Here is a 25767-nt window from a genome sequence, read left to right on the forward strand (position 1 = left end):
TTGTTTTGCATAAATGAATGGATATATGACTCATTTATTTGATACGTGATCTTAGAAGTAAATCTTTGTACTTTAGTGCAGTTGGTTGTACGTGTTTGAAGTGCGAGGATAGAGAACGAGTTATGTGTATTTTATTGATTTGTATTATGAAGTGAAATGACGGAAAGTATATGTGTAATTCTGCAGAAAGTCCACCAGGTTTAACATTATTATTGGAACAGCAACCCAACCATCCTCTAGATGATAACAGAAAGAAAAACCTCAGAAAGGAAATGCTTAATTAGTCATCAAAGAACTACAAAGAAGAGCAACAAGAAAGATGAGTAGTTTCATTACTAAATGATCTGTTTATTTATATTCGACTGCCCCTGTCTCTTGTTGCAGAGTGTCACTGTTTCAGCGTGACAAGCACTGTGAAAATGTGACGAGCGGCCCAAGTTACTAATTAAGTCCAAACATTAATACATCAACATACGCAACAAGATTGTGGGGACGGTCAAAGTAGGCAGCAAAATAACCAATGACGGAGGGAGCAAGAGGACATCAAAAGCAGACTAGCACTGGCAAAAAAGGCATTCCTAGCCAAGAGAATTCTACTAGTACCAAACATAGGACTTAATTTGAGGAAGACATTCCTGAGAATATAAGTTTGTTTAGCACAGCACTGTATGGTAGTGAAAAATGGACAGTGGGAAAATCAGAACAGAATAGAATCGAAGCATTTGATATGTGGTGCTACAGACGAATGTTGAAAATTAGGTGGACTGATAAGGTAAGTAGTGAGGAGTTTCTGCGCAGAATCTGAGAGGAAAGTAATATGTGGAAAACACTGACAAGGAGCAGGGACAGAATGATAGGACGTCTATTAACACATCAGGGAATGACTACCATGGTACTGGAGGGAGCTGCAGAGGGCAAAAACTGTAGAGGAATACAGAATTGGAATACATCCAGCAAATAATTGAAGACGTATGTTGCAAGTGCTTCTCTGAGATGAAGAGTATGGCACAGGAGAGGAATTTATGGCGGGCCGCATCAATCCAGTCAGAAGACTAATGTTTAAAAAAAATATTCAGAATTCCGTTAATAGCGACATACTTGTAAAAGGCCTGTTTCACCCGCTTACGAGAGTAATTTCGGACAATCCTTTCTTAATCGATGCCCTCTTCAAACTTCCTGTTTCTATCCTTAGTGGTTTGGGCTGGACGGTGACGAGTCAGGCAATGAGTCTGACACTGTTTCACCCCGTTAGGAGCTGAATTTCGAAAAACAGTGAAACACCAATTTTCAATGATTTAATTTTAAAAAATCTTTCGCAATGAAATATTTTCATAAAACGTTTCACCCCATATATCACCCCCTCAGGGATTGAATTTCCAAAAACAGTGCCATGCATATATTTTATTTATGACAGAGAAGCCAAATACAAATTTCCATAAATTTAGCTTCAAAAATGCTTGTGCAAGGAAATATTTCCATAAAAACTTAAATCCCCCATTTCACCCCCATAGGGGTTGAATTCCCAAAAAACAGTGAAACATGTATTTTTCATTTCTAGCTGAGAAACCAAATTTAAATTTTCATTGACTTAGGTTTAAAAACACTTTCAGAATAGAACATTTTCGTAAAAAAATTTTATTTCCTATTTCACCTGCAAAGGAGTTCAATTCGTATGTCTTTATTTGTAACCGAGAAGTCAAATACCACTGTTCATAGATTTACCTTTAAAAACACTTCAGTAGTTCTTTAATGATAATAAAATGCATGAACCATCCATAAGGTCAAATATCCAAAAATACTGAAACGCATATTTCTTTATTTTCGTAGGTGTAGCTTCAAAATTGCCTTACTAGCGCCACTTAAAAAAAAAAAATCGCTTCATCCCCTTGTTTACCTCCTTAGGGATTACGCTGAGTCATGCAATTTCGCCAGGTCGTCATTTTCAAGCGTATAAGCAATACATAACTGATAAGGATATTTGTTTCGTGTCGAGGCTGGAAATACTGTAGTGAAAACTGCCAGAGGTTTTCCTTTTTTTTAAATTGACGTTGATTTGACTATCATAAAACCATCTCAGGTGTTTCAAAATTACTCCTTTTGTTTAGAACGTATATTCAGAAAACTGTCATATCGTGACCACATGAACATTTTCTCTCTCTTTCTCTCTCTCTCTCTCTCTGTCTCTCTCTCTCTCTCTCTCTCTCTCTCTCTCACACACACACACACACACACATACACACACACACACACACACACACACACCACTTTATTTGTACAGATAATCTCGGAGACTTTTTAGGCTTCACTGAGCCACCCACTGTAACGTCGTAACACGCTCACAACCCAAGCAACTGACGAGGTTAGTTATTTCACATTCGCGATAAATGTTATGATGTAGCAGAATAAAACACTGCGGATAAAAGTAGAAATATGTTGACCCTTTACAGGTTTCTAACTGAATGACGATTTCAGTCCGGGAATTCCTTCTTTGACTCAGAATGTACTGTTCTGGAAAAACATTTTTATTCTACATTTGAAAATTTCTCTGCTCTCTATGAGACATTTTACACTGCCGGAAAACGAATTAGTACATCCTTTTAGAGGTTTCCCATTCACTTAATATTTGTTGCAACAGTGCATATGGAGTACATTATTACATTCACAGATCCGTAGCACAAGCGTTTCTAGGGTACCAGATATCGATCAAAAATGGTTCAAATCGCTCTCAGCACTATGGGACCTAACTTCTGGGCCATCAGTCCCCCAGAACTTAGAACTACTTAAACCTAACTAACCTAACGACATCACACACATCCATGCCCGAGGCAGGATTCAAACCTGCGACCGTAGTGGTTGCGCGGTTCCAGAGTGTAGCGCCTAGAACCGCTCGGCCACCCCGGCCGGCAGATATCGATCCATGTTGAAACATCCATATGAGTGTGTGGAGTAGCCTCCACAGATGGCAATGCAGGTGCTGACTCCGGCATCCAGTCGATCGTACAGAAGGAGAATGGGATACATTATGCCACGCCTGCTCGACATGTTCACATAGTTCTCTAAGAGTCGTTGGCTGACGTGTTGTACAAGTCACTTCTAGTCCCATCGTATCGCAGCGTCAGCACTGGCTGTATAGCAGGTCGGCTCCAGCTTTCCTGCCGTGGCCCGGGCGGAAGGAACGGAAGATACCTAGACTATTATTATTTTGCTATAACTCACCATATAGGCGAGATGCTGAGTCGCTTTAGGCACAATAAAAAGATTCACGCAATCATAGCTTTCGGCCATTAAGGCCTTTGTCAACAGTAGACACACATACACACACGCACACACACACTCACGCAAACACAACTTGCACACACGTCTGCAGTCTCAGAGAGCTGAAACTACAGTGCGAGCAGCAGCACCAGTGCATGATGGTAGTGGCGGCTGGGTGGGAGTAAGGAGGAGGCTGGGGTGGGGAGGGGGAGGGATAGTATGATGGGAGTGGCGGACAGTGAAGTTCAAGAATGGCTCTGAGCACTATGGGACTTAACATCTGTGGTCATCAGTCCCCTAGAACTTAGAACTACTTAAACCTAACTAACCTAAGGACAACACACACATCCATGCCCGAGGCAGGATTCGAACCTGCGACCGTAGCAGTCGCGAGGTTCCGGACTGAGCGCCTTAACCGCGAGACCACCGCGGCCGGCGGACAGTGAAGTGTTGCAGTTTAGACGGAGGGCAGGACAGAAAGTGAGGAGGGGGGAGGGGGTAAGTAGTGGAAAGGAGAGAAATAAAAATAAAACTAAATTAAAAGACTGGGTGTGGCGGTGAAATGACGGCTGCGTAGTGCTGGAATGGGAACAGGGAGGGGGCTGGATGGGTGAGGACAGTGACTAACGAAGGTTGAGGCCAGGAGGGTTACGGGAACGTAGGATGTATTGCAGAGAAAGTTCCCACCTGCGCAATTGAGAAAAGCTGGTGTTGGTGGGAAGGCTCCATATGGCACAGGCTGCGGAGCAGTCATTGAGATGAGGGATTTGTTTGGCAGCATGTTCAGCAACAGGGTTGTCCACTTGATTTTTGGCCACAGTTTGTCGGTGGCCGTTCATGCAGACAGACAGCTTGCTGGGTGTCATGCCTACATAGAATGCAGTACATTGGTTGCAGCTTAGCTTGTAAATCACATGACTGGCTTCACAGGTAGCCCTGCCTTTGATGGGATAGGTGATGTTAGTGACCAGACTGGAGTAGGTGGTGGCAGGAGGATGTATGGGACATGTCTTGCATCTAGGCCTATTACAGGGATACGAGCCACGAGGTAAGGGATTGGGAGCAGGGGTTGTGTAAGGATGGACGAGTATATTGTGTAGGTTCAGTGGATGGTGGAATACCACAGTAGGAGGAGTGGGAAGGATAGTGTGTAGGACATTTCTCATTTCAGTGTACGACGAGAGGTATTTGAAACCCTGACAGAGAATGTAATTCAGTTGCTCCAGTCCCGGATGGTACTGAGTTACGAGGGAAATTCTCCTCTGTAGCCGGACTGTGGGACTTGGAGGCTGTGGAAGGCTGGAAAGATAAGGCACGAGAGATTTGTTTTTGTACAAGGATGGGAGGATAATTACAGTCCTTGTAGGCGTCATTGAGACCCATGGTATATTAGAGAGGGACTCCTCGTCACTGCAGATGCGAGGACAATGGGTGGCTATGCTGTACGGAAGGAACTTCTTGGTATGGAATGGGTGGCAGCTGTCGAAGTGGAGGTATTGCTGGTGGTTAGTAGGTATGATATGGACAGAGGTACTGATGTAGCCATTCTGAGGTGGAGGTCAACAAAAATGTTTCAAATGGCTCTGAGCACTATAGGACTTAACATCTGTGGTCATCAGTCCCCTAGAACTTAGAACTACTCAAACCTAACTAACCTAAGGACATCACACACATCCATGCCCGAGGCAGGATTCGAGCGTGCGACCGTAGTGATCGCGCGGTTCCAGACTGGAGCGCCTAGAACCGCACGGCCACACCGGCCGGCCGGAAGTGGCTTGTTGGGTTGAGTAGGACCAGGTGGAGCAAATGGGGGAGAAATTGTTGAGGAATGTGAATAAGATGTCCTCACCTTCAATCCAGATAGCAAAGATGTCATCAATGAATCTGAATCAGATGAGGGGTTTAGAATTCTGGGTTTTTAGGAAGGATTCCTCTAGATGGCCCATGAATAGGTTAGCATAGGAAGGTGCCATGCTGGTGCCCATATTCGTACTGCGTATTTCTTTGTAGGTAATGCCTTGAGAGGAGAAGTAGTTGTGGGGGAGGATGTAGTTGGTCATGGAGACTAGGAAGGAGGTTGTTGGTTTGGAATCCATAGGGTGTCTGGAAAGGTAGTATTTGATAGCAGTAAGGCCATGGGCATTAGGAATGTTAGTGTGTAGGGAGGCGGCATCAATAGTGACTAGGAGGGCACTGTGTAGTGAAGGAAAAGGAACTGTGGAGAGTCGGTCGAGGAAATGGTTGCTATCTTTTTATTGTGCCTATCGCGACTCAGCATCTCCGCTATATGGTGAGTTGCAACTTTCCTTCTCTGTTATTGTTACATTCCATCCTGGAATTGCCATTGTTTGAATATTTTGCTGTGGTAGATACAAATTGCGCAATATACAGAAGATTTATAACATCACTTTCATTGCATGTGAGTATATTTGTAGCACGTAACAGATTTTTGTCGAGAAACCGTGATTTTTACAGCACTGGCATCACGGAAACAATCAAGGGAACGGCGAACCTGGCGAGTGACGGGAGCGACGGCCGGCTGCTCGTGTCTTTTCCTCTCACAGGTGAGTGGGCCCTCACATAGACAACACACACTGTACTCGTGCACACCTCAAACACTGCGCCGCATTCGCCAGCAACCTCTGATTCTCTCATATATTAAAATGGCATTGCAGTATTACGGGTATTCACAAGTACTTAACGCTGGCTCACTTATTCCCAAAACTGCAAGAGCTGTTCGTGTATCACTGTGAATTTCGCACTAACGTGGAACGGCAATTAAGGGGGTCGAAAGTAATTGGCACCCGCCAAAAGAATACGACCACCGCGTTAGTGACATTCTTAGCAGTCAAGCAGCTGGGGAACTTGGATGTAGGCCTTATACACTCCTGGAAATGGAAAAAAGAACACATTGACACCGGTGTGTCAGACCCACCATACTTGCTCCGGACACTGCGAGAGGGCTGTACAAGCAATGATCACACGCACGGCACAGCGGACACACCAGGAACCGCGGTGTTGGCCGTCGAATGGCGCTAGCTGCGCAGCATTTGTGCACCGCCGCCGTCAGTGTCAGCCAGTTTGCCGTGGCATACGGAGCTCCATCGCAGTCTTTAACACTGGTAGCATGCCGCGACAGCGTGGACGTGAACCGTATGTGCAGTTGACGGACTTTGAGCGAGGGCGTATAGTGGGCATGCGGGAGGCCGGGTGGACGTACCGCCGAATTGCTCAACACGTGGGGCGTGAGGTCTCCACAGTACATCGATGTTGTCGCCAGTGGTCGGCGGAAGGTGCACGTGGCCGTCGACCTGGGACCGGACCGCAGCGACGCACGGATGCACGCCAAGACCGTAGGACCCTACGCAGTGCCGTAGGGGACCGCACCGCCACTTCCCAGCAAATTAGGGACACTGTTGCTCCTGGGGTATCGGCGAGGACCATTCGCAACCGTCTCCATGAAGCTGGGCTACGGTCCCGCACACCGTTAGGCCGTCTTCCGCTCACGCCCCAACATTGTGCAGCCCGCCTCCAGTGGTGTCGCGACAGGCGTGAATGGAGGGACGAATGGAGACGTGTCGTCTTCAGCGATGAGAGTCGCTTCTGCCTTGGTGCCAATGATGGTCGTATGCGTGTTTGGCGCCGTGCAGGTGAGCGCCACAATCAGGACTGCATACGACCGAGGCACACAGGGCCAACACCCGGCATCATGGTGTGGGGAGCGATCTCCTACACTGGCCGTACACCACTGGTGATCGTCGAGGGGACACTGAATAGTGCACGGTACATCCAAACCGTCATCGAACCCATCGTTCTACCATTCCTAGACCGGCAAGGGAACTTGCTGTTCCAACAGAACAATGCACGTCCGCATGTATCCCGTGCCACCCAACGTGCTCTAGAAGGTGTAAGTCAACTACCCTGGCCAGCAAGATCTCCGGATCTGTCCCCCATTGAGCATGTTTGGGACTGGATGAAGCGTCGTCTCACGCGGTCTGCACGTCCAGCACGAACGCTGGTCCAACTGAGGCGCCAGGTGGAAATGGCATGGCAAGCCGTTCCACAGGACTACATCCAGCATCTCTACGATCGTCTCCATGGGAGAATAGCAGCCTGCATTGCTGCGAAAGGTGGATATACACTGTACTAGTGCCGACATTGTGCATGCTCTGTTGCCTGTGTCTATGTGCCTGTGGTTCTGTCAGTGTGATCATGTGATGTATCTGACCCCAGGAATGTGTCAATAAAGTTTCCCCTTCCTGGGACAATGAATTCACGGTGTTCTTATTTCAATTTCCAGGAGTGTATATTGTTTCGTCTTCTACTTGAATCTTCTCCAATCTCTTCTCTTTTCCAAATCTTATTTTCTCTGCTTCTTCCTCTTCTTACGAGGTTCTCCTCTTGCGAATTCGTCTTCCTCTCTGCATTATTGGTTATTGCAGGCCTCAGAATAGATATACCAGGAATACAGATGTCGCCTTATATCTCAATATTACTTTCCTCGTCTCATGTCTTCAACAAATCACAATGATGAGAAATTTTCCTTTGATCTCTCGCTAAAATTTGTCAGCTTTTTCGATTATACAATCTCGTCTTGTAATTCGTTCTTCGCGGAAACCCCACACTGCCCTACAACTGTCTCTCTCTCTCTCACCACCATGCACCGATATTAATTCTCCTTTCGGGCTGAGGTCTAGAATTATAACGAAATTACTTATACACGTAAAATAAACAGATATCCACTGCTCAAAATTATCCAAAATTATGAGAATACAAAAATATACATAATGTAAAGAAAAACACTACAGAAATGATGAAAATAAAAAATAAATAAAAGAAGCAGTATGGAAGCACACATAAGGCCTTAGCCAAAGTGGCCTGTCAAAAACCTACTTCGACCCTTGGAAATCTTAGCATACAGTACCCAGATAGAAGAAAGAGCTCCACTGTTGAACGTGCTCGAGCTGTGCAGGCAGCAGGCAGCACCAGCCTTAACCCAGCGCACTGCCGTTGCGTAAATAATGTAGGTGGTGTAAAAAATTGGAAAATTGTGGTTAGACCTTATGGGACCAAAGTGCTGAGGTCGTCGGTCACTAAGTTTACACACTACTCAATGTAACTTTAACTTACGCTAAGAGAAATACACAGACCCATGCCCGAGGGAGGATTGGAACCTCCGCCGGGGGGGGGGGGGGGGGGGGGGAGGGGGGAGCCGATTGAAATGTGACAAGGCGCCCCCGACCACTCGGCTTTTCCGCGCGGCAGCGATAGATGTCTCATCACTAGCAGCCGTTTCTTTGTGAAGCTCTTGGACGAAATGACACTCTAGAAATGACACTGTGACAATAGCGTGCGGTTACGGGTCGAGAGATAGGCTTCTTTTCATAGGCAGAAGATGGGAACACGACGATTTGGACAACACATGTACCTATCCCAGTACATTCTTAAAGTATCTTTCTTTCTTTCCTTTCGCTCAGTTTTTCGCTCCCTCTGTGACTGCACTCTTGGGGGAGAAATACATCGGTATCCCCTCTATACAGTTCTGGTTAATAGCATTAAAACATAATACATTTGGATCGGAATTTTGAAACAGCCTGTAGTGCTGCACTACTGACTTGCATAAAGCGTTACTTCGCTCTAATGACGGTTCTCCTTTTTGAAGAGATAACGTTACAGAAGTAGGTTCTGCTGTGAAGTACACTAATAAATCTTCGGTTGTTTCAGCGATTGTGAGGCAGATTTAAACTAATTTGTCGTTTTGTGTATATTACAGTTTATGCGCGTGAATGTGTGTGTGTGTGTGTGTGTGTGTGTGTGTGTGTGTGTGTGTGTGTGTGTGCGAATTTATTTATTACAATCCACATTTTGGATACATTAGATCACCATCAAACAAAAGTTTTTCTTACATTCTCATAACTACAAAACTGCAACTATTAAGTTACTAACTTCTTCGTAAACTCGGATGCTAAATGTGTTTCACTTACAGGTTCTCTCAAGGCGCCCTACTGGATTCTGGACACGGACTACGACAGCTACTCCGTAGTATGGTCGTGTAGCAGCCTCGCAAACATCGCTAACGCACGTAAGTTTCGCCTCTGACAGCCCATGCAATTTCACCACAGCTACAATTTAAGACAATTATGTTTTGGTTTCATTGGAAGAAAAAATATCTCCAGCTTACCATCATAAATGAGTAGACACACTCCTTCTTTATAACTGAGCCGCTTAAAATTTAAATAGTTTGTCATCATTATCATTTAATCTCCTACCTGCCAGTTCCTGAACATACGTGTTGAACAGAGACATTATTATACAGACAGACCATTGAACGATTTCATGAAGCGACATATTCACCAATATAATGCAGTAAATTTAATAAAGCCACATATTCACCAGTCGTCTTCTTCTTCGTGAAACGTTCCTGCCTATGCAGCTCGTTCAGAGCCCCTTTCAAGTTTTCTTTTCCTCCCTCAGTCTATCTTTAAGCATATTCTCCCATTGCAGTCCCCTTCGGTTCACACCATCCTTCACCTGCTATCTCCATCTTGTTTATGGTCTTCAAATTGGTCTTCGTCCATGGTTTGTCCATTCGAGTTCTCTCCTTGGAAGTCTCTCTGGTTCCATTCTTTTAATGTGGTCAAACCATTTAACCCTATTTTTCTGCCTACTTTCTTTTTGGGGCTTGATCTGCAGGGTGTTGCATATTGTTTCATTCCCTATCTTGACCCGTCTCGTCTTACCTAGGATTCCTCGTAGAAAGCGGAACTCTTTTGCTTGTATTCTACTCAGATCTTTCTTTGTCCAGGTCCAACATTTTCGCCACATGTCAAAATTGGCAGATACTACGACTTGTATGTCATGATCGTTGCTTTCTCAAGTGTTTTCTAATTTCTAATTATTTCCGATATAAAATAATAAAATTTCGTCCTTTATGTTTCCTTCCTTGGTTAATTTACTTCCTACATATTTGAAAGCGTTAACTACTTTAATAAGTTTTCCATTTCAACTTACACCTCTCATTTTTTTCATTTTTCATGCTGCTTTTCATAATTTCTTTATTCATCGTGTCCATGGTCTCTTCTTCAAATACTCGTATTTACTTGTTCTTTCAATTTTTGCTCATTTTCTTCCCAAATCTTGACAGTGACTGCATACGCTACGATTTTCACGTCATCTGCTGTTGACTCTTGGCCATCTTCCCTTATGATGTTGACCATGCCTACATTAAAAAGCGCTTGTTATAGCACACCTTCCTCACGTAATCTTTCTGTCCGTTATAAACGAATCTTATGTTTTGCCGTATATTGTAACACACAATTCTGGCATTTATTGTACAAGTTTCTGATTCTCAGTTGCATTCATTTGATAATTCCAATCTGTTCAGGCTAGTGCTAGGCGTAAATACAATATCTTAGCAACTTGTGCATCGAAGGAATTTGGAACTTTTTAGATCTTCTGTTCACTCGATTTTTTTTCCATTTCACATACTCCCGCATGTTTGCATACGTACTCCGTGGGGCTCTTATAGTTGCAAAAAGACACCATGGCACTCCGTTTGCAATGACGTACGGGATTAACAATCGTTCAAATACATCCAGGGTCGGTCATTCTGGGGCGAACCTCTCAGCGAACGGAAATGGACCAAGAAATGGACTGTATAGTAACTGAGAGAAATAAAATTGCTTTCTAAAGCAATCCCCTTAGCGGAAGATTGTGCTATCGACTTCTCCAGATTAATGAGACTTTATTCAAAATGCGTAGTGATTTTAATTCAGACTAAAAGTCCTTGTAGAGGCTTGCAACCATTAGGAGTGTTATTATTGGAAAGAATTCAGTAAGGCTGTGTAATTTCTTAAAAACAGCTGCTGCTTTTTTTCTGAACTTGTTTAGTAACTATCATGACACGTTTTGGATTTAACCCTTCATGGTTGATCTATTATAAGCAGACAAAAGTAACAGATATTTTACAGAAACGCACATTTCTTGTAAAAGTCAGTTCCAAACAATATTCAAAAAACCTAGAATCTTCCATCGAATTAAAATAAAATAATATAGTACCCCGTTTCTGTCCGCCGCTCGTGGTCTCGCAGTAGCGTTCTCGCTTCCTGAGCACGTGGTCCCGGGTTCGATTCCCAGCGGGCTCAGGGATTTTCACCTGCCCCGAGACGACTGGGTGCTGTGTCATCATCATCATTCATCCGCATTAAGGTCGGAGGAAGGCAACGGCAAACCACTTCCATTAGGACCTTACCTAATACGGCTGTGCGGGTCTCGCGCATCCTTCCCCTACGCTCTGTCAAGAAGCATGGGACTTCATTTCCATTCCATCTTGTTTTTACTTATCCCATTATCTGCTATACAACATTTCACTATTGGAATTTTAAAGTCGCCTAATGTTACACCTATTTTGCTCTGGATCAGGTAAATGATGACGCATGAGTCTTTGTTCTGTTGTACAAATGAAGTTGCAAATTCATTTGTGAAGTTTTAACTGTATCCAATGTTGTACCGTTTTGCACTTCGTTCTATGAATAACGACCCTAGGACTTTTGCTTTGCAATAAAAATGAAAATGTATTGTTATGTTAAGTTACATGGGCAGTCCGCACTGTAACGGATTTCAGCTGACAATAACTTGATAATTTTACATACGCATACAAATAAAAAAAGCCTTATAAAGATTTTTATACGCTGGTTTTACGTAATATATCACTTGCACTTTTATAAGTAAGATAGGATTTCTGCCCAAATAGGGCAAGCAGTATTTTAAATGTTCTTTATATTGACACGCATCTTTTGCAATTCTTCCTTAACAATTTAAATGTAATGCTATGGATACGAAGTTGTATGGCGCTCCTGAAACATGCACCGACATGGTTACGCCACCTAGCATGACAGAGCCTTCCTTCCAGCTCACGCGGCGGCGCTGGGCGTTGCTTGTATGGTACTTGCAACAGTCGAGGTCGAACTGTGCAGGTAACGGTGCTATCTTTTATTCTGTGAGTTATTCATGACAGTATTTGATGTATACATCCAAGTCGCATGTATTAGTATCTGAAATATGTATATCAGCACCAAAAAGCTTTCTGTTCTTGAATCTTGTTCGACATTTATAAGAAATTTGTACGTCTGTGAAACCCGGAACTTTGCCTTTCGCGGGCACGTGCTCTACTTTTTTTTTTTTTTTTTTTTTTTTTTTTTTTTTTTTTTTTTTTTTTTTTTTTTTTAAATAATAATCGTTGTGTTTGGTTGTTGCGGACGTTACAAGACATCCTGTTCAAGTTCGATGGTTGATCCTTCCACTCAGTTTTTTATTACAGAGGCCAACCGGCTCTCTGACCAAACACGCTACCGTGCCGGCTGATCATCTGAGCTACCGAAGCACGACTCACGCCCGGTCTCACAGCTTTACTTCTGCCAATATCTCGTCTCCTACCTTCCAAACTTTACAGAAGCTCTTCTGCGAACCTTGCAGAACTAGCACTCCTGAAAGAAAGGATATTGCGGAGACATGGCTTAGCCACAGCCTGGGGGATGTTTCCAGACTCAGAAACCAGACTGTCCCGTGTTTTTTAATTGTCTATCTATTGTTTTTCTGCTTCCTGTGTATTTTATTAGCACCATCAACTCTTTGTTTTATGTTTTAAGTTCCACAATTTTCCGCCATTTTACCATTTAAGTCACCGATTTTATCGCCAGCTTTTATTATTTATTGTCTTTATCTTTTTAAAACAAATTCTGTAGGCTGAAGAGCGGCGTATTAAGCTGCTGCCATCCCGCCCCCTTTTGGGGGAATTTAAACTCAATAAAGAAAAAAAAAAGAAATCTGTGAAACCTGTTACATAACATGTGCTACTTTTGTCTATTTGTAACAGATTAACAGATTTTGAATTAAAGGGAGTAGGATGTCAAACGGGCCAACTTGGAGCAGGAGAGCCACCACGGACATTTTAATTTCCACTGTATGTACTTTTACAAATGAGTTATAAAACTTTGTCAGCATGACCAGGAAGGATTCAGGATCCGCACTCATAGCAGTGGAGGTTCAAAAAAACAGCAAAATATTTTATTTTACATGTGAAATTTCATCATTTTTTCACTTACTATTGCTGCATTTGTTGCTATAGGTACCCTTTTCTTCATAAGTAAGAGAGCTACAATTTTCCAAATCTATTAAAAACTGTTGTAAAAATTCAGACAATTATCTATAAAATTTGAGTTTTTTCTAAACATGAAGTTTAAAATGTAGCAGCTCATCCATTTTTTTCGTAAAGTAAATGAATTTTTGAGTTTTATACATCTGGAAGTAAGTAGAATGAAATTTTCATTCTACAGCGGAGCGTGCGCTGATATGAAACTTCCTCGCAGATTAAAACTGTGTGTCGGACCGAGACTCGAACTCGGGACCTTTGCCTTCCGCGGGCAAGTGCTCCACCAACTTTTTTTTTTTTTTAAATTCTCATTTTGTTCGTTTTCGTTCGTTGTATGTCCACGGGGCCGACGTCGTAAGACATCCGTTTAAGTTCGTCTTTGATCGGTTATCTCAGTTTATTTATTACGGAGGACTGCTAACCCTCTGACCAAAAACGCTGAGCTACCGTGCCGGCGACTGAGCTACTCTAGCACGACTCACGCCCCGTCCTCACAGTTTTAATTCCGCCAGCACCTCGTCTCCTACCTTCCAAACTTCACAGAAGCTCTCCTGCGAAATTCGAGTCTCGGTCCGGCACACAGTTTTAATCTGCCAGGAAGTTTTACCTGTACGTATGGTTTGTATGCTGTGCAAAATTCATCGAAGAATCTCTGTTACTTATGATGAAAAGTGTACCTATAGCAACAAATGCGGCCAATAGTAAGTGAAAAAATTATGAAATTTCACATGTAAAAAATTTTTTTTTATGTTTTTGAACTTCCACTGCTATGAATGTGAATCCTGAATCCTTCCTGGTCATGCTGACAAAGTTTTACGAATTTATTTGTAAAAATATAGATAGTGGAAATTAAAATGTCCTGTGGTGTCTGTCCTGCTTCAAGTCGGCCCGTTTGACTACCACCCTTAAACGCTAAGCATGTCATGAGAGTTCAGAAAAAAATTGTGTCTGTTTTTAAGCAACCGCACTGCATTTTTAAATTCTTTCCAGTAGTTGTATACATAATTATTTGTTCTAGCAACAGTAATCTGATTTCTTAGCGTGCATGAATTTCTTATTAAACATATACCTCTCTTAGGCATTGTTATGCTTCTGTTACGTACGTTTTGACGTTTCATGGGATCCTCAACATTCGTGTCTTTAGGATGTTCACCAGGTTTTATGGTGGTAACTATAGCAGATCGTTTTTAGTAAAAGTTCTGTCCCATGAGATGTGTCATAGGCATCGAAACTGAATGGAACAAGAAGTTTAAAAATGATTTAATATCGTATGATGCCGGGCAACATCCAGATTTCTAAATTCCCTGACTTACATAGCAGTAAAATCATGTTTCTCTGTTCAGTCTTCTTTTGCTTTTGCCTTAATTTCGTATCTACACGGGGTCGGCACGTTAGTTGTCAGAACTGAGATTTTTAATGTAGACGCCGGCCACATGCCCTCCCCATCCTTTTACCTGCAGGACGGAATATGTGTACCCAACCAACTGCATCCAATGTTATCCATGTGAATGTCTGCGAACATTGTGAATGTTTGCGTATCGTGCAACTGGTGCGTTATGTGGTACCAGCGCGCTATCCACCTAGTAGGATGCGGGAAACTGCCAAAAAGCCACATCCAGGCTGGCCGACATGCCTGACCTCGGGATCGCCGCTCCTTCTAGAAAATCTAAAGCGGCGTGCGAACGCGTCTAGCTATCCGAGTGGGTAGAATATCTCACTTCCATACTGGAAAATACAATGCCATGAGAAAATCGCACGATGAGTACTAATTAATTTTCATTTTTTCTTAATTTCACTCTTAATATTTCTAAAACAGTACTTGCAACACCCATGACTACATAACATTCCCCAATGTTTCTTTATTGTTCCATTAGGTTTCGGAAACAGAATTATTCTTACATTTTTCATAATATTCTTCTCAATTCTTCCCTAGTTTTTTTTAATTCAGCGTCTGCATCTCACTGAAATATGTAATTGTCAGTTTGTCGAAAACTCTTATGAACCACCTATCGTGTTTTTTTTTAATCCACAATGTAGGCGTGTTTACATCATCAAATTTTGCATTATCATGCACATTTCATTTTTCGTAAGGTACAGAGATGTCACAGTAAGATTCTGGTTATCAAGATCACATAGAAACCGAATACAGTTGTAAATCGCAATTTAAAATACTTAGCATAATACATGCTGAGGTAGTTGTTAATTTTTTTTTGTCATCAGTCTACTGACTGGTTTGATGCGGCCCGCCACGAATTCCTTTCCTGTGCTAACCTCTTCATCTCAGAGTAGCACTTGCAACCTACGTCCTCAATTATTTGCTTGACGTATTCCAATCTCTGTCTTCCTCTACAGTTTTTGCCCTCTACAGCTTCCTCTAGTACCATGGAAGTCATTCCCTCATGTCTTAGCAGATGTCCTATCATCCTGTCCCTTCTCCTTATCAGTGTTTTCCACATATTCCTTTCCTCTCCGATTCTGCGTAGAACCTCCTCATTCCTTACCTTATCAGTCCACCTAATTTTCAACATTCGTCTATAGCACCACATCTCAAATGCTTCGATTCTCTTCTGTTCCGGTTTTCCCACAGTCCATGTTTCACTACCATACAATGCTGTACTCCAGACGTACATCCTCAGAAATTTCTTCCTCAAATTAAGGCCGGTATTTGATATTAGTAGACTTCTCTTGGCCAGAAATGCCTATTTTGCCATAGCGAGTCTGCTTTTGATGTCCTCCTTGCTCCGTCCGTCATTAGTTATTTTACTGCCTAGGTAACAGAATTCCTTAACTTCATTGACTTCGTGACCATCAATCCTGATGTTAAGTTTCTCGCTGTTCTCATTTCTACTACTTCTCATTACCTTCGTCTTTCTCCGATTTACTCTCAAACCATACTGTGTACTCATTAGACTGTTCATTCCGTTCAGCAGATCATTTAATTCTTCTTCACTTTCACTCAGGATAGCAATGTCATCAGCGAATCGTATCATTGATATCCTTTCACCTCGTATTTTAATTCCACTCCTGAACCTTTCTTTTATTTCCATCATTGCTTCCTCGATGTACAGATTGAAGAGTAGGGGCGAAAGGCTACAGCCTTGTCTTACACCCTTCTTAATACGAGCACTTCGTTCTTGATCGTCCACTCTTATTATTCCCTCTTGGTTGTTGTACATATTGTATATGACCCGTCTCTCCCTATAGCTTACCCCTACTTTTTTCAGAATCTCGAACAGCTTGCACCATTTTATACTGTCGAACGCTTTTTCCAGATCGACAAATCCTATGAAAATGTCTTGAATTTTCTTTAGCCTAGCTTCCATTATTAGCCGTAATGTCAGAATTGCCTCTCTCGTCCCTTTACTTTTCCTAAAGCCAAACTGATCGTCACCTAGCGCATTCTCAATTTTCTTTTCCATTCTGCTGTATATTATTCTTGTAAGCAGCTTCGATGCATGAGCTGTTAAGCTGATTGTGCGATAATTCTCGCACTTGTCAGCTCTTGCCGTCTTCGGAATTTTGTGGATGATGCTTTTCCGAAAGTCAGATGGTATATCGCCAGACTCATATACTCTACACACCAACGTGAATAGTCGTTTTGTTTCCACTTCCCCCAATGATTTTAGAAATTCTGATGGAATGTTATCTATCCCTTCTGCCTTATTTGACCGTAAGTCCTCCAAAGCTCTTTTAAATTCCGATTCTAATACTGGATCCCCTATCTCTTCTCAATCGACTCCTTTCTCTTCTTCTATCACATCAGACAACTCTTCACCCTCATAGAGGCTTTCAATGTATTCTTTCCACCTATCTGCTCTCTCCTCTGCATTTAACAGTGAAATTCCCGTTGCACTCTTAATGTTACCACCGTTGCTTTTCATGTCACCAAAGGTTGTTTTGACTTTCCTGTATGCTGAGTCTGTTCTTCCGACAATCATATCTTTTTCGATGTCTTCCCATTTTTCCTGCAGCCATTTCGTCTTAGCTTCCCTGCGCTTCCTATTTATTTCATTCCTCAGCGACTTGTATTTCTGTATTCCTGATTTTCCCGGAACATGTTTGTACTTCCTCCTTTCATCAATCAACTGAAGTATTTCTTCTGTTACCCGTGGTTTCTTTGCAGCTACCTTCTTTGTACCTATGTTTTCCTTCCCAACTTCTCTGATAGCCCTTTTTAGAGATGTCCATTCCTCTTCAACTGTACTGCCTACTGCACTATTCCATATTGCTGTATCTATAGCGTTAGAGAACTTCAAACGTATCTCGTCATTCCTTAGTACTTCCGTATCCCACTTCTTTGCGTATTGATACTTCCTGACTAATGTCTTGAACTTTAGCCTACTCTTCATCACTACTATATTGTGATCTGAATCTATATCTGCTCCTGGGTACGCCTTACAATCCAGTATCTGATTTCGGAATCTCTGTCTGACCATGATGTAATCTAATTGAAATCTTCCCGTATCTCCCGGCCTTTCCCAAGTATAGCTCCTCTTGTGATTCTTGAACAGGGTATTCGCTATTACTAGCTGAAACTTGTTACAGAACTCAATTAGTCTTTCTCCTCTTTCATTCCTTGTCCCAAGCCCATATTCTCCTGTAATCTTTTCTTCTACTCCTTCCCCTACAACTGCATTCCAGTCGCCCATGACTATTAGATTTTCGTCCCCCTTTACATACTGCATTACGCTTCCAATATCCTCATACACTTTCTCTATCTGTTCATCTTCAGCTTGCGACGTCGGCATGTATACCTGAACTATCGTTGTCGGTGTTGGTCTGCTGTCGATTCTGATTAGAATAACCCGGTCACTGAACTGTTCACAGTAACACACCCTCTGCCCTACCTTCCTATTCAAAACGAATCCTACACCTGTTATACCATTTTCTGCTGCTGTTGATATTATCCAATACTCATCTGACCAGAAATCCTTGTCTTCCTTCCACTTCACTTCACTGACCCCTACTATATCTAGATTGAGCCTTTGCATTTCCCTTTTCAGATTTTCTAGTTTCCCTACCACGTTCAAGCTTCTGACATTCCACGCCCCGACTCGTAGAACGTTACCCTTTCGTTGATTATTCAATCTTTTTCTCATGGTAACCTCCCCCTTGGCAGTCCCCTCCCGGAGATCCGAATGGGGGACTATTCCGGAATCTTTTGACAATGGAGAGATCATCATGACACTTCTTCAATTACAGGCCACATGTCCTGTGGATACACGTTACGTGTCTTTAATGCAGTGGTTTCCAGTGCCTTCTGCATCCTCATGTCGTTGATCATTGTTAATAAGCATGATTAATTCCGTATCAATCTTTATCAGAGCCATTTCCCACACTGGTTTCTTGCCACAGTATGATTATTCCCATGATTCTAGTATTGGTACCTGAACTGTTGTGAAATATGTTGTTATGTAAGGCAGGAGCATTCCCTTACATAATATTTAATATTACTCACATTGTTAATAAAATTTGTGCAAATTTTGAAGTTTCCTGGTTTTGTACCTCAATTAATCTCCACAACGTCTTTTCCAGAATTCTCATGGCTGCTCACAAGAGACAAGAATCCCAGCAGTGAAACAATCCAACGGATGTTCTCAGTTTTAGACAAAAACAACCTGGAAACAAAGTCTTACATCAAAACAAACCAAAACTGTAACAATTAGCTGTCGACCAACCAACTCTAGATCGACCGTTTGAAACTATCTTAATAGCCACTGCAATCATATTTTTATGTCTCTTACAAAATATTGCTACAATAACACTTTTCGATGTAAAATAAGTATTCATAAGAGATGTATTCCTTGAAATAAATCAAATTAATGTCTTCGTTTGTTATATAGAATTGTAGTTGACACTGATTTAGTTTTAGCAAAAATTTTCAAAGCATCCAATATATTTCTACTTTCTATGTTCAGAGTGGTGGTGAGCAAGTAAACGTAAGTGCATGACCGCTTTATGGCCTCACACCGAGTGAATATTTGTATTTTGAAAAGTGAAAAATCGAAAAATTGTGGACAGTGTTAAAGTTATACATAGTAAGCGAGTCATGAATTGGTGATTGTTTTTATCTGGACTGATTGTTTTAACAACTGTATCTCATCACCTCCGGCAACTACGTTTCATCTGTAGCTAAGGAAAATAAAAGAAACTCATAGATCGTAATTCTAGTTTCTAGGAGTATTAAAAGTTCTTTTTGATTATCTGCGTGCGTGTATATCATGAAATAGCTCCTCCAGGCACTAAAAGTAGCTAAGAAAATTGAATTACCTGTATCACTTTTGTGTCTCTGAGACACCCAAATGTATTTTTTTTCTTTTTTTGTAAACTGTCACCATTTTATTTCAATGTGGAGTGAAAAGTGTTTACATCACAAATCCTTGCAAAGGTACTGTGTAATGAAATATATTCAAATACAATTATTACACTAAATTAGCTACGTTTATTTTTTGATAGTAGCCTCTGGAAAATAAGTGTGAGTAAAATGAAGTTTTGGTTGTAATGTTCTCTTACACGACGAGATGGGTTACAATGAGAAAGCGATCCTCCGAACTTTGAACGGAATTACTTTGGCCGTTAAAGTAGGATCAGCATTTAAACGTGGACTCCAAACCATTGCAACTTGATATCTTTCGTACGTACCAATTAGCGGTGAAGGAAGCGGTATGTGACAGAGGAAAGTCCTTGGACAGATAGAGTATAAAACCTCAGATCACTCGATTTGACACTTAGCCGTTACGTCACCTCTCAATACCAACTTCTGAAAAAGAAACCGTAATTTCATCGTTATTACATCAAAGAAATATGCAGTCGTTCTGGGTTACTGGGTACCTATATCTTAGGTTCTTCGAAGACCCACGTCGTGATGGTACAGTGATACATAAATGAGACAGCTGCTATTTACAATATTTTATTACAAACTGTATTTAAGACAGCGAACATATCTAAGAACTTGCCATTTCACAATATTTTTCTCCACCAGCCCTCTGATTTGACGTGACCCACCACGAATTCCTCTCCTGCGCTAATCTTTTCATTTCAAGATAGCACTTAGCACAACGTCCCCAATTATTTGTTTGGTATATTCCAGCCTCCATTGTCTCCAACTGTTTTTACCTTCTACAGCTCAAGTCCTACCAACATGTTCGTCTTGTTGTCTTGTTCTCCGCCGTTGCTGTGGAGAACCTCATTCTTTACCTTATCAGTTCACCAGGTTTTTAACATCCTTCTGTAGCACCACATATAAAAGCCTTCTATTCTCTTCTTTTCTGGTTTTCCTACTGCCCATGATTCACTATCCATGATTCACTTACATACACTCATAGAAGCAACAGAACACCTTCAACGACTAGAGGTAAGACATTCATATCCAAAGGACATGTACATTAGTATGTTCTGCAGAAATGATTAGCATTTTCGTCACATCGGTTCAGCGTGCGCCCCGTTGCCTAGTAGGCACAGGGTCCACCATGGGCCCAGATAACTTGTTCCATGCGTGATGGCATCGACGCGCATAAGGCGCGAATGGCGTCCTGTGGTATAGTCATTCATGCCGTATTCACCTGGTTAAAATGTTTATCTTTGGTGGTCGGCTCTGTGTCACAGCGCTTCACCCGTCGATCACCATACCCCACACACACACATTTTCAATTGGCCACATGTCTGGTGATGTGGCGGGCCGTGGCAAAAGGCTGACATCCCGTAACATCAAGAAGGCACGTCTTCGTGCAGCAACACGTGCTCGTGCAGTGGCTTGCTGGAAAATGGCGTCTGAAGTGTTGTGCAGGAGCGATATGGCTACGGGTCGCAGGACATTCACATAGGTCACACTGGCCACAGCGCCCTGGACGCGCACCAGCTGTGACCTGTGGTTGTGCCCAGTAGCACCCCACACCATAAGGCCTCGAGCTGGCGCTTTATGTCTTGTGCGAAAGCAGTCACTGTGCTGCCGCTCAGCCTGTCTGTGGCGAACCAAACTGCGGCCATCATTTTCAAACAAACAGATCCTGGATCCCTCCGAAAACACTATCTGATGCCGTTCCTGTCCCCAGTGATGTTGTTCCATACGCCAGTGCCGAACAGCACGTTTCTGCACATTCGTCAAATGTAGGTGTAGGAGTGGATGACGCGCACGTAAGCCGTGCCACATAATAAACGTCGACGGACTGTCTCCCCTGATAGTGTACGACGTGTTACACTGTTCCACTTTGCGCCAGAGTCGAGGAGGACGCAGATCTGTCCTGCAACGCCATTCGAATGAGGTCTGGGTGGTGCGGCCACACCCATCTCGTCGTCTTCTACGTCGACGGTAGTTACTAGACGTGTGTAACTTTTTCCTGTCAGGGGCGTGAAATAGAGCCTAACATGGTAATTGTGTCGAAACTGTCTGTGCCCATATTCATTGGAGCCGATTTCATGTGTCAAAATCGTGTTACACTTAATATGGACGAAGGGTATATGATGCTCTGGAAGGTACGTCTTACTTTTGAGGAAAAATTCAGACATGAAGAAATGCCAGGGTTTACAAACAATGGACTTAGCAAATGGATCTGTATCAATCGGATGAGGGACATCCCCGGTAAAGGTGAACAGAAGAAATAATACCCGCAGATGACGAAGTAATGGTAGAAATTCATCGAGAAATATACAGTAAATTGCTACAAGTAAGGTATATTTCAGAAACAGACAAAGCCGAATTAGAGGTAGTATTACGGTAAAATGCCTAGATATCTATATCAAAATTAGGTGGCTTAAAAATTTTCAGTACGAATTTAAGATTAGAGATTACAAGCCATTTAGAGTACAGCCTTATACTATTCCGTTGAGTTACCGAAGACAAACATTTTTAGAATTACACTAGATGCTAGATGATGATATTATTGAAACTTCAACTTGGACATCCAACAGTCCACTGTAGTAAGTGGATGAGAAGGATGGAAGTATTAGGTTGGCCACTGATGCACAACAGATAAATTCCGTTATGATTCTTGAAACCGATCGTCCAGAAAACCTGGTAGAGCTTTGACAAAAGTTCTTTGGGATCAAGATTTTCTCTTTCTTAGATTTTAGTACTAGTTTGCGGCAAATAGAACTAACACCTGAATGTAGAAATTATAAGGCTTTTATCGCGTTTGGACGATGCTATCAGTTCAAAAGGCTCCCTTTCGGATTGAACATATCCTCTGCTGCCTTTATAAGAGGTTTAGGAACTATATTGGATAAAGAGCTCCAACAGCGTCTCATCTGTTATGCCGTCCGCCCCCGGTAGCTGTGTGGTCAGCGCGACAGAATGTCAATCCAAAGGGCCTGGGTTCGATTCCCGGCTGGGTCGGAGATTTTCTCCGCTCAGGGACTGGGTGTTGTGTTGTCCTAATCATCATCATTTCATCCCCATCGACGCGCAAGTCGCCGAAGTGGCGTCAAATCGAAAGACTTGCACCAGGCGAACGGTCTACCCGACGGGAGGCCCTCGTCACACGACATTTCATTTCATTTCATCTGTTATGCCGATGACATATTAGTAGCTGAACTATCATAGAAACTTCATAATGAGGTGCTCAATAAATTGCTAAGGACGTTAAAAGGATATGGAGTAACTGTGAACATACTGAAGTCCAATTCTGGGAATAAAAAGGTTGAGTTTTTAGACCATATTATTACTGAACAGGGAATTGAACCAAACCCTAGCAAACTGAAAGCAATACTAAATTTAGGCATTCCGTCCAGCACAAAGATTTACGTGGATTCTTGGGGCTCATTAACTTCTACAATAAGTTCATTCGGATAGAAACTCTTGCTACCCAACGTTTACGCGCGTTAACTAGTAAAAAGATGCCCTGGATGTGGGATGCTCAAGCAGAACAGGAGTTCCAACAACTAAAAAAGTCATTGTAAAGGCTTCAATTTTAGTGCATCCCGATATGACGAATGAATTCTGTGTGGCAACAGACAGTGCTAAAACAGGCTAAGGTGTGATGCTCTTTCAACAATACGAAGAAGACGGAAAATGGATAAGAAAAAATTGGAAATTTGTGGTAAGGACTTATGGGACCGAACTGCTGAGGTCATCAGTCCCTAAGCTTACACACTACTTCATCTAACTTAAACTAACTTACGCTAAGGACGACACACACACCCATGCCCGAGGCAGGACTCGAACCTCCGACGGGGTGAGCCGCGAGGACCGTGACAAGACGCCTCAGACCACGTGGGTACCTCGCGCGGCAAAGTGAATAAGAAAAACGATAGCTTTTGCTAATCGAGTACTTACCAAATGTGAGAAAAATTACTCAGTCATAGATTTGGAAGCCTTGGCAGTAGTTTGTGGGTTTCGTAGGTTCAGCTACTTCCTGTTTTGTCGAAAAACGAATGTATTTACTGACCATAAGGACATAGGATCTATGTTAAGTGCAAAGCTATTGCCAGGACGATAAGGTCGGTGGATGTTAACTTTACAGGAATATGATTTTTGGATCACCTACATGAGTGGTCCATTAAACATAGCTTATACCCCATCCAGATTGCCGGAACGAGTTAACGAAAGCAGAGTGAGTAATACAGAAAAAGAGCAGGTAGCAATGCATTACTTGAAAAATGTGCCATTTGAAAATTACGTCACCAATACATTAAAACAGTTAGGCAGGGAACCAGATAAAGACCCATACCTCGCCACAGTTAAAACTAAGTGGGAAAACTGTGGATCAAGGGCCATTAGACAATTCTATGTCATAAAGGACAATGTCTTGTGCTACAGACGTAATACAGGTACAAGTTTATGGTTGCGCGCATACCATAGGATCTCATAAATAAGGATTATTGGTATACTCATTTGAGTAACAGTTATTATGGTCCTAAGAATGTTTTTTTAAATTAAAGATGTCTTGTCACTTCACAAATATGGGGCGAATAATCAGACAGTTTCTGGCCAAACGTAAGAAATGCCAAAGAGAAAAACATTTAACTTTTAAAACGAGACAACCAATGTTCCCTATCACTCCGGAGAAACTGAGACACACAGCAGCAACAGAGCTCATGGGCCCATTATCTCATACACAGAGAAGTCATGTATTCATTTTTGTTGTCCTAGAATTAATGTCAAAATATAACACATTTACCGCCTTGAAGAAAGCGACTTGGAACATTATCAGCCAAACTCTGACACAAGGATTTCCTTCGACAGGTTGGTCATGTGGATAAAATGCTGTAGGACAATGGGCCATAATATCGTTCAGCACAATGGCAAAACAGTCTCCAAAGGCATGAGATTAAACCCATTTATACACGATGTGATCAAAAGTATCCAGGAACCCGGCTAAAAGTGGCTTACAAGTTCGTGGCGCCCTCCATCGGTAATACTGGAATTCAATACGGTGTTGACCCACCCATAGCCCTGATGACAGCTTCCACTCTCGCAAGTATAAGTTCAATCAGGTGCTGGAAGGTTTCTTGGGGAATGGCAGCCCATTCTTCACGGAGTGCTGGACTCAGGAGAGGTATCGATGTCGGTCGGTGAGGCCTGGCACGAAGGACTCTGTGCAGGCCAGTCCATTACAGGGACGTTATTGTCGTATAAAAACTCCGCCACAGGCGGTACATTACGAAGAAGTGCTCGATCGTGTTGAAGGATGCAATTGCCATCACTTAATTGCTCTTCAGCAGTGGGAAACAAGAAGGTGCTTAAAACATCAATGTAGGCCTTTGCCGTGATAGTGCCACACAAAACAACAACGGGTACAAGCCACCTCCATGAAAAACACAACCACACCATAACACCACCTCCTCCGTATTTTACTGTTGACACTACACACGCTGGCAGATGACGTTCACCGGGCATTCGCCATACCCACACCCTGCCATCGGACCGCCAAATTGTGTACCGTGAATGGTCACTCCACACAACGTTTTTCCACTGTTTAATTGTCCAATGTTTACGCTCCTTACACCAAGCAAGGCGTCGTTTGGTATTTACCAGCGTGATGTGTCGCTTATGAGCAGCCGCTCGACCATGAAATTTATGTTTTCTCACCTCTCGCCTGACTTGCAGTGGATACTGATGCAGTCTGGAATTCCTGTGTGTGCCTATCACGCTTTATGACCCTCTTCAACTCTAGGCGGTCTCTGTTTGTCAACAGACAAGGTCGGCCTGTACGCTTTTGTGCTGTACGTTTCACCTCACGTATCCATTTCACTATCAAATTGGAAATAATGGACGTAGGAATGTTGAGGAGTGTGGATATCTCGTGTACAGACGTATGACACAAGTGCCATCCAATCACCTGACCACATACGAAGTCCGTGAGTTCCGCGGAGCGCCCCATTCTGCTCTCTGACGACGTCTGTGGTCGCTGAAATGGGATACCTGG

General features: G+C 42.6%; 1 protein-coding gene across 1 annotated transcript in view; it reads left to right on the top strand.

The window, feature by feature from the left end:
* The window catches only part of LOC126470080 (lazarillo protein-like), a 50216-nt gene extending 30646 nt beyond the window's left edge, over positions 1 to 19570 (top strand). Inside the window, exons 4-6 of the mRNA XM_050097596.1 lie at positions 5731 to 5819; positions 9242 to 9337; positions 18941 to 19570. Of these exons, the coding sequence (XP_049953553.1) occupies positions 5731 to 5819; positions 9242 to 9337; positions 18941 to 19071 (316 nt within the window). The 3' untranslated portion in view covers positions 19072 to 19570. The remainder of the gene's footprint in view (positions 1 to 5730; positions 5820 to 9241; positions 9338 to 18940) is intronic.
* Positions 19571 to 25767: the final 6197 nt, after the last annotated feature.

Source organism: Schistocerca serialis, chromosome 1 (genome assembly GCF_023864345.2).
Source record: "Schistocerca serialis cubense isolate TAMUIC-IGC-003099 chromosome 1, iqSchSeri2.2, whole genome shotgun sequence".
In the NCBI taxonomy this organism is placed as follows: Eukaryota; Metazoa; Arthropoda; class Insecta; order Orthoptera; family Acrididae; genus Schistocerca; species Schistocerca serialis.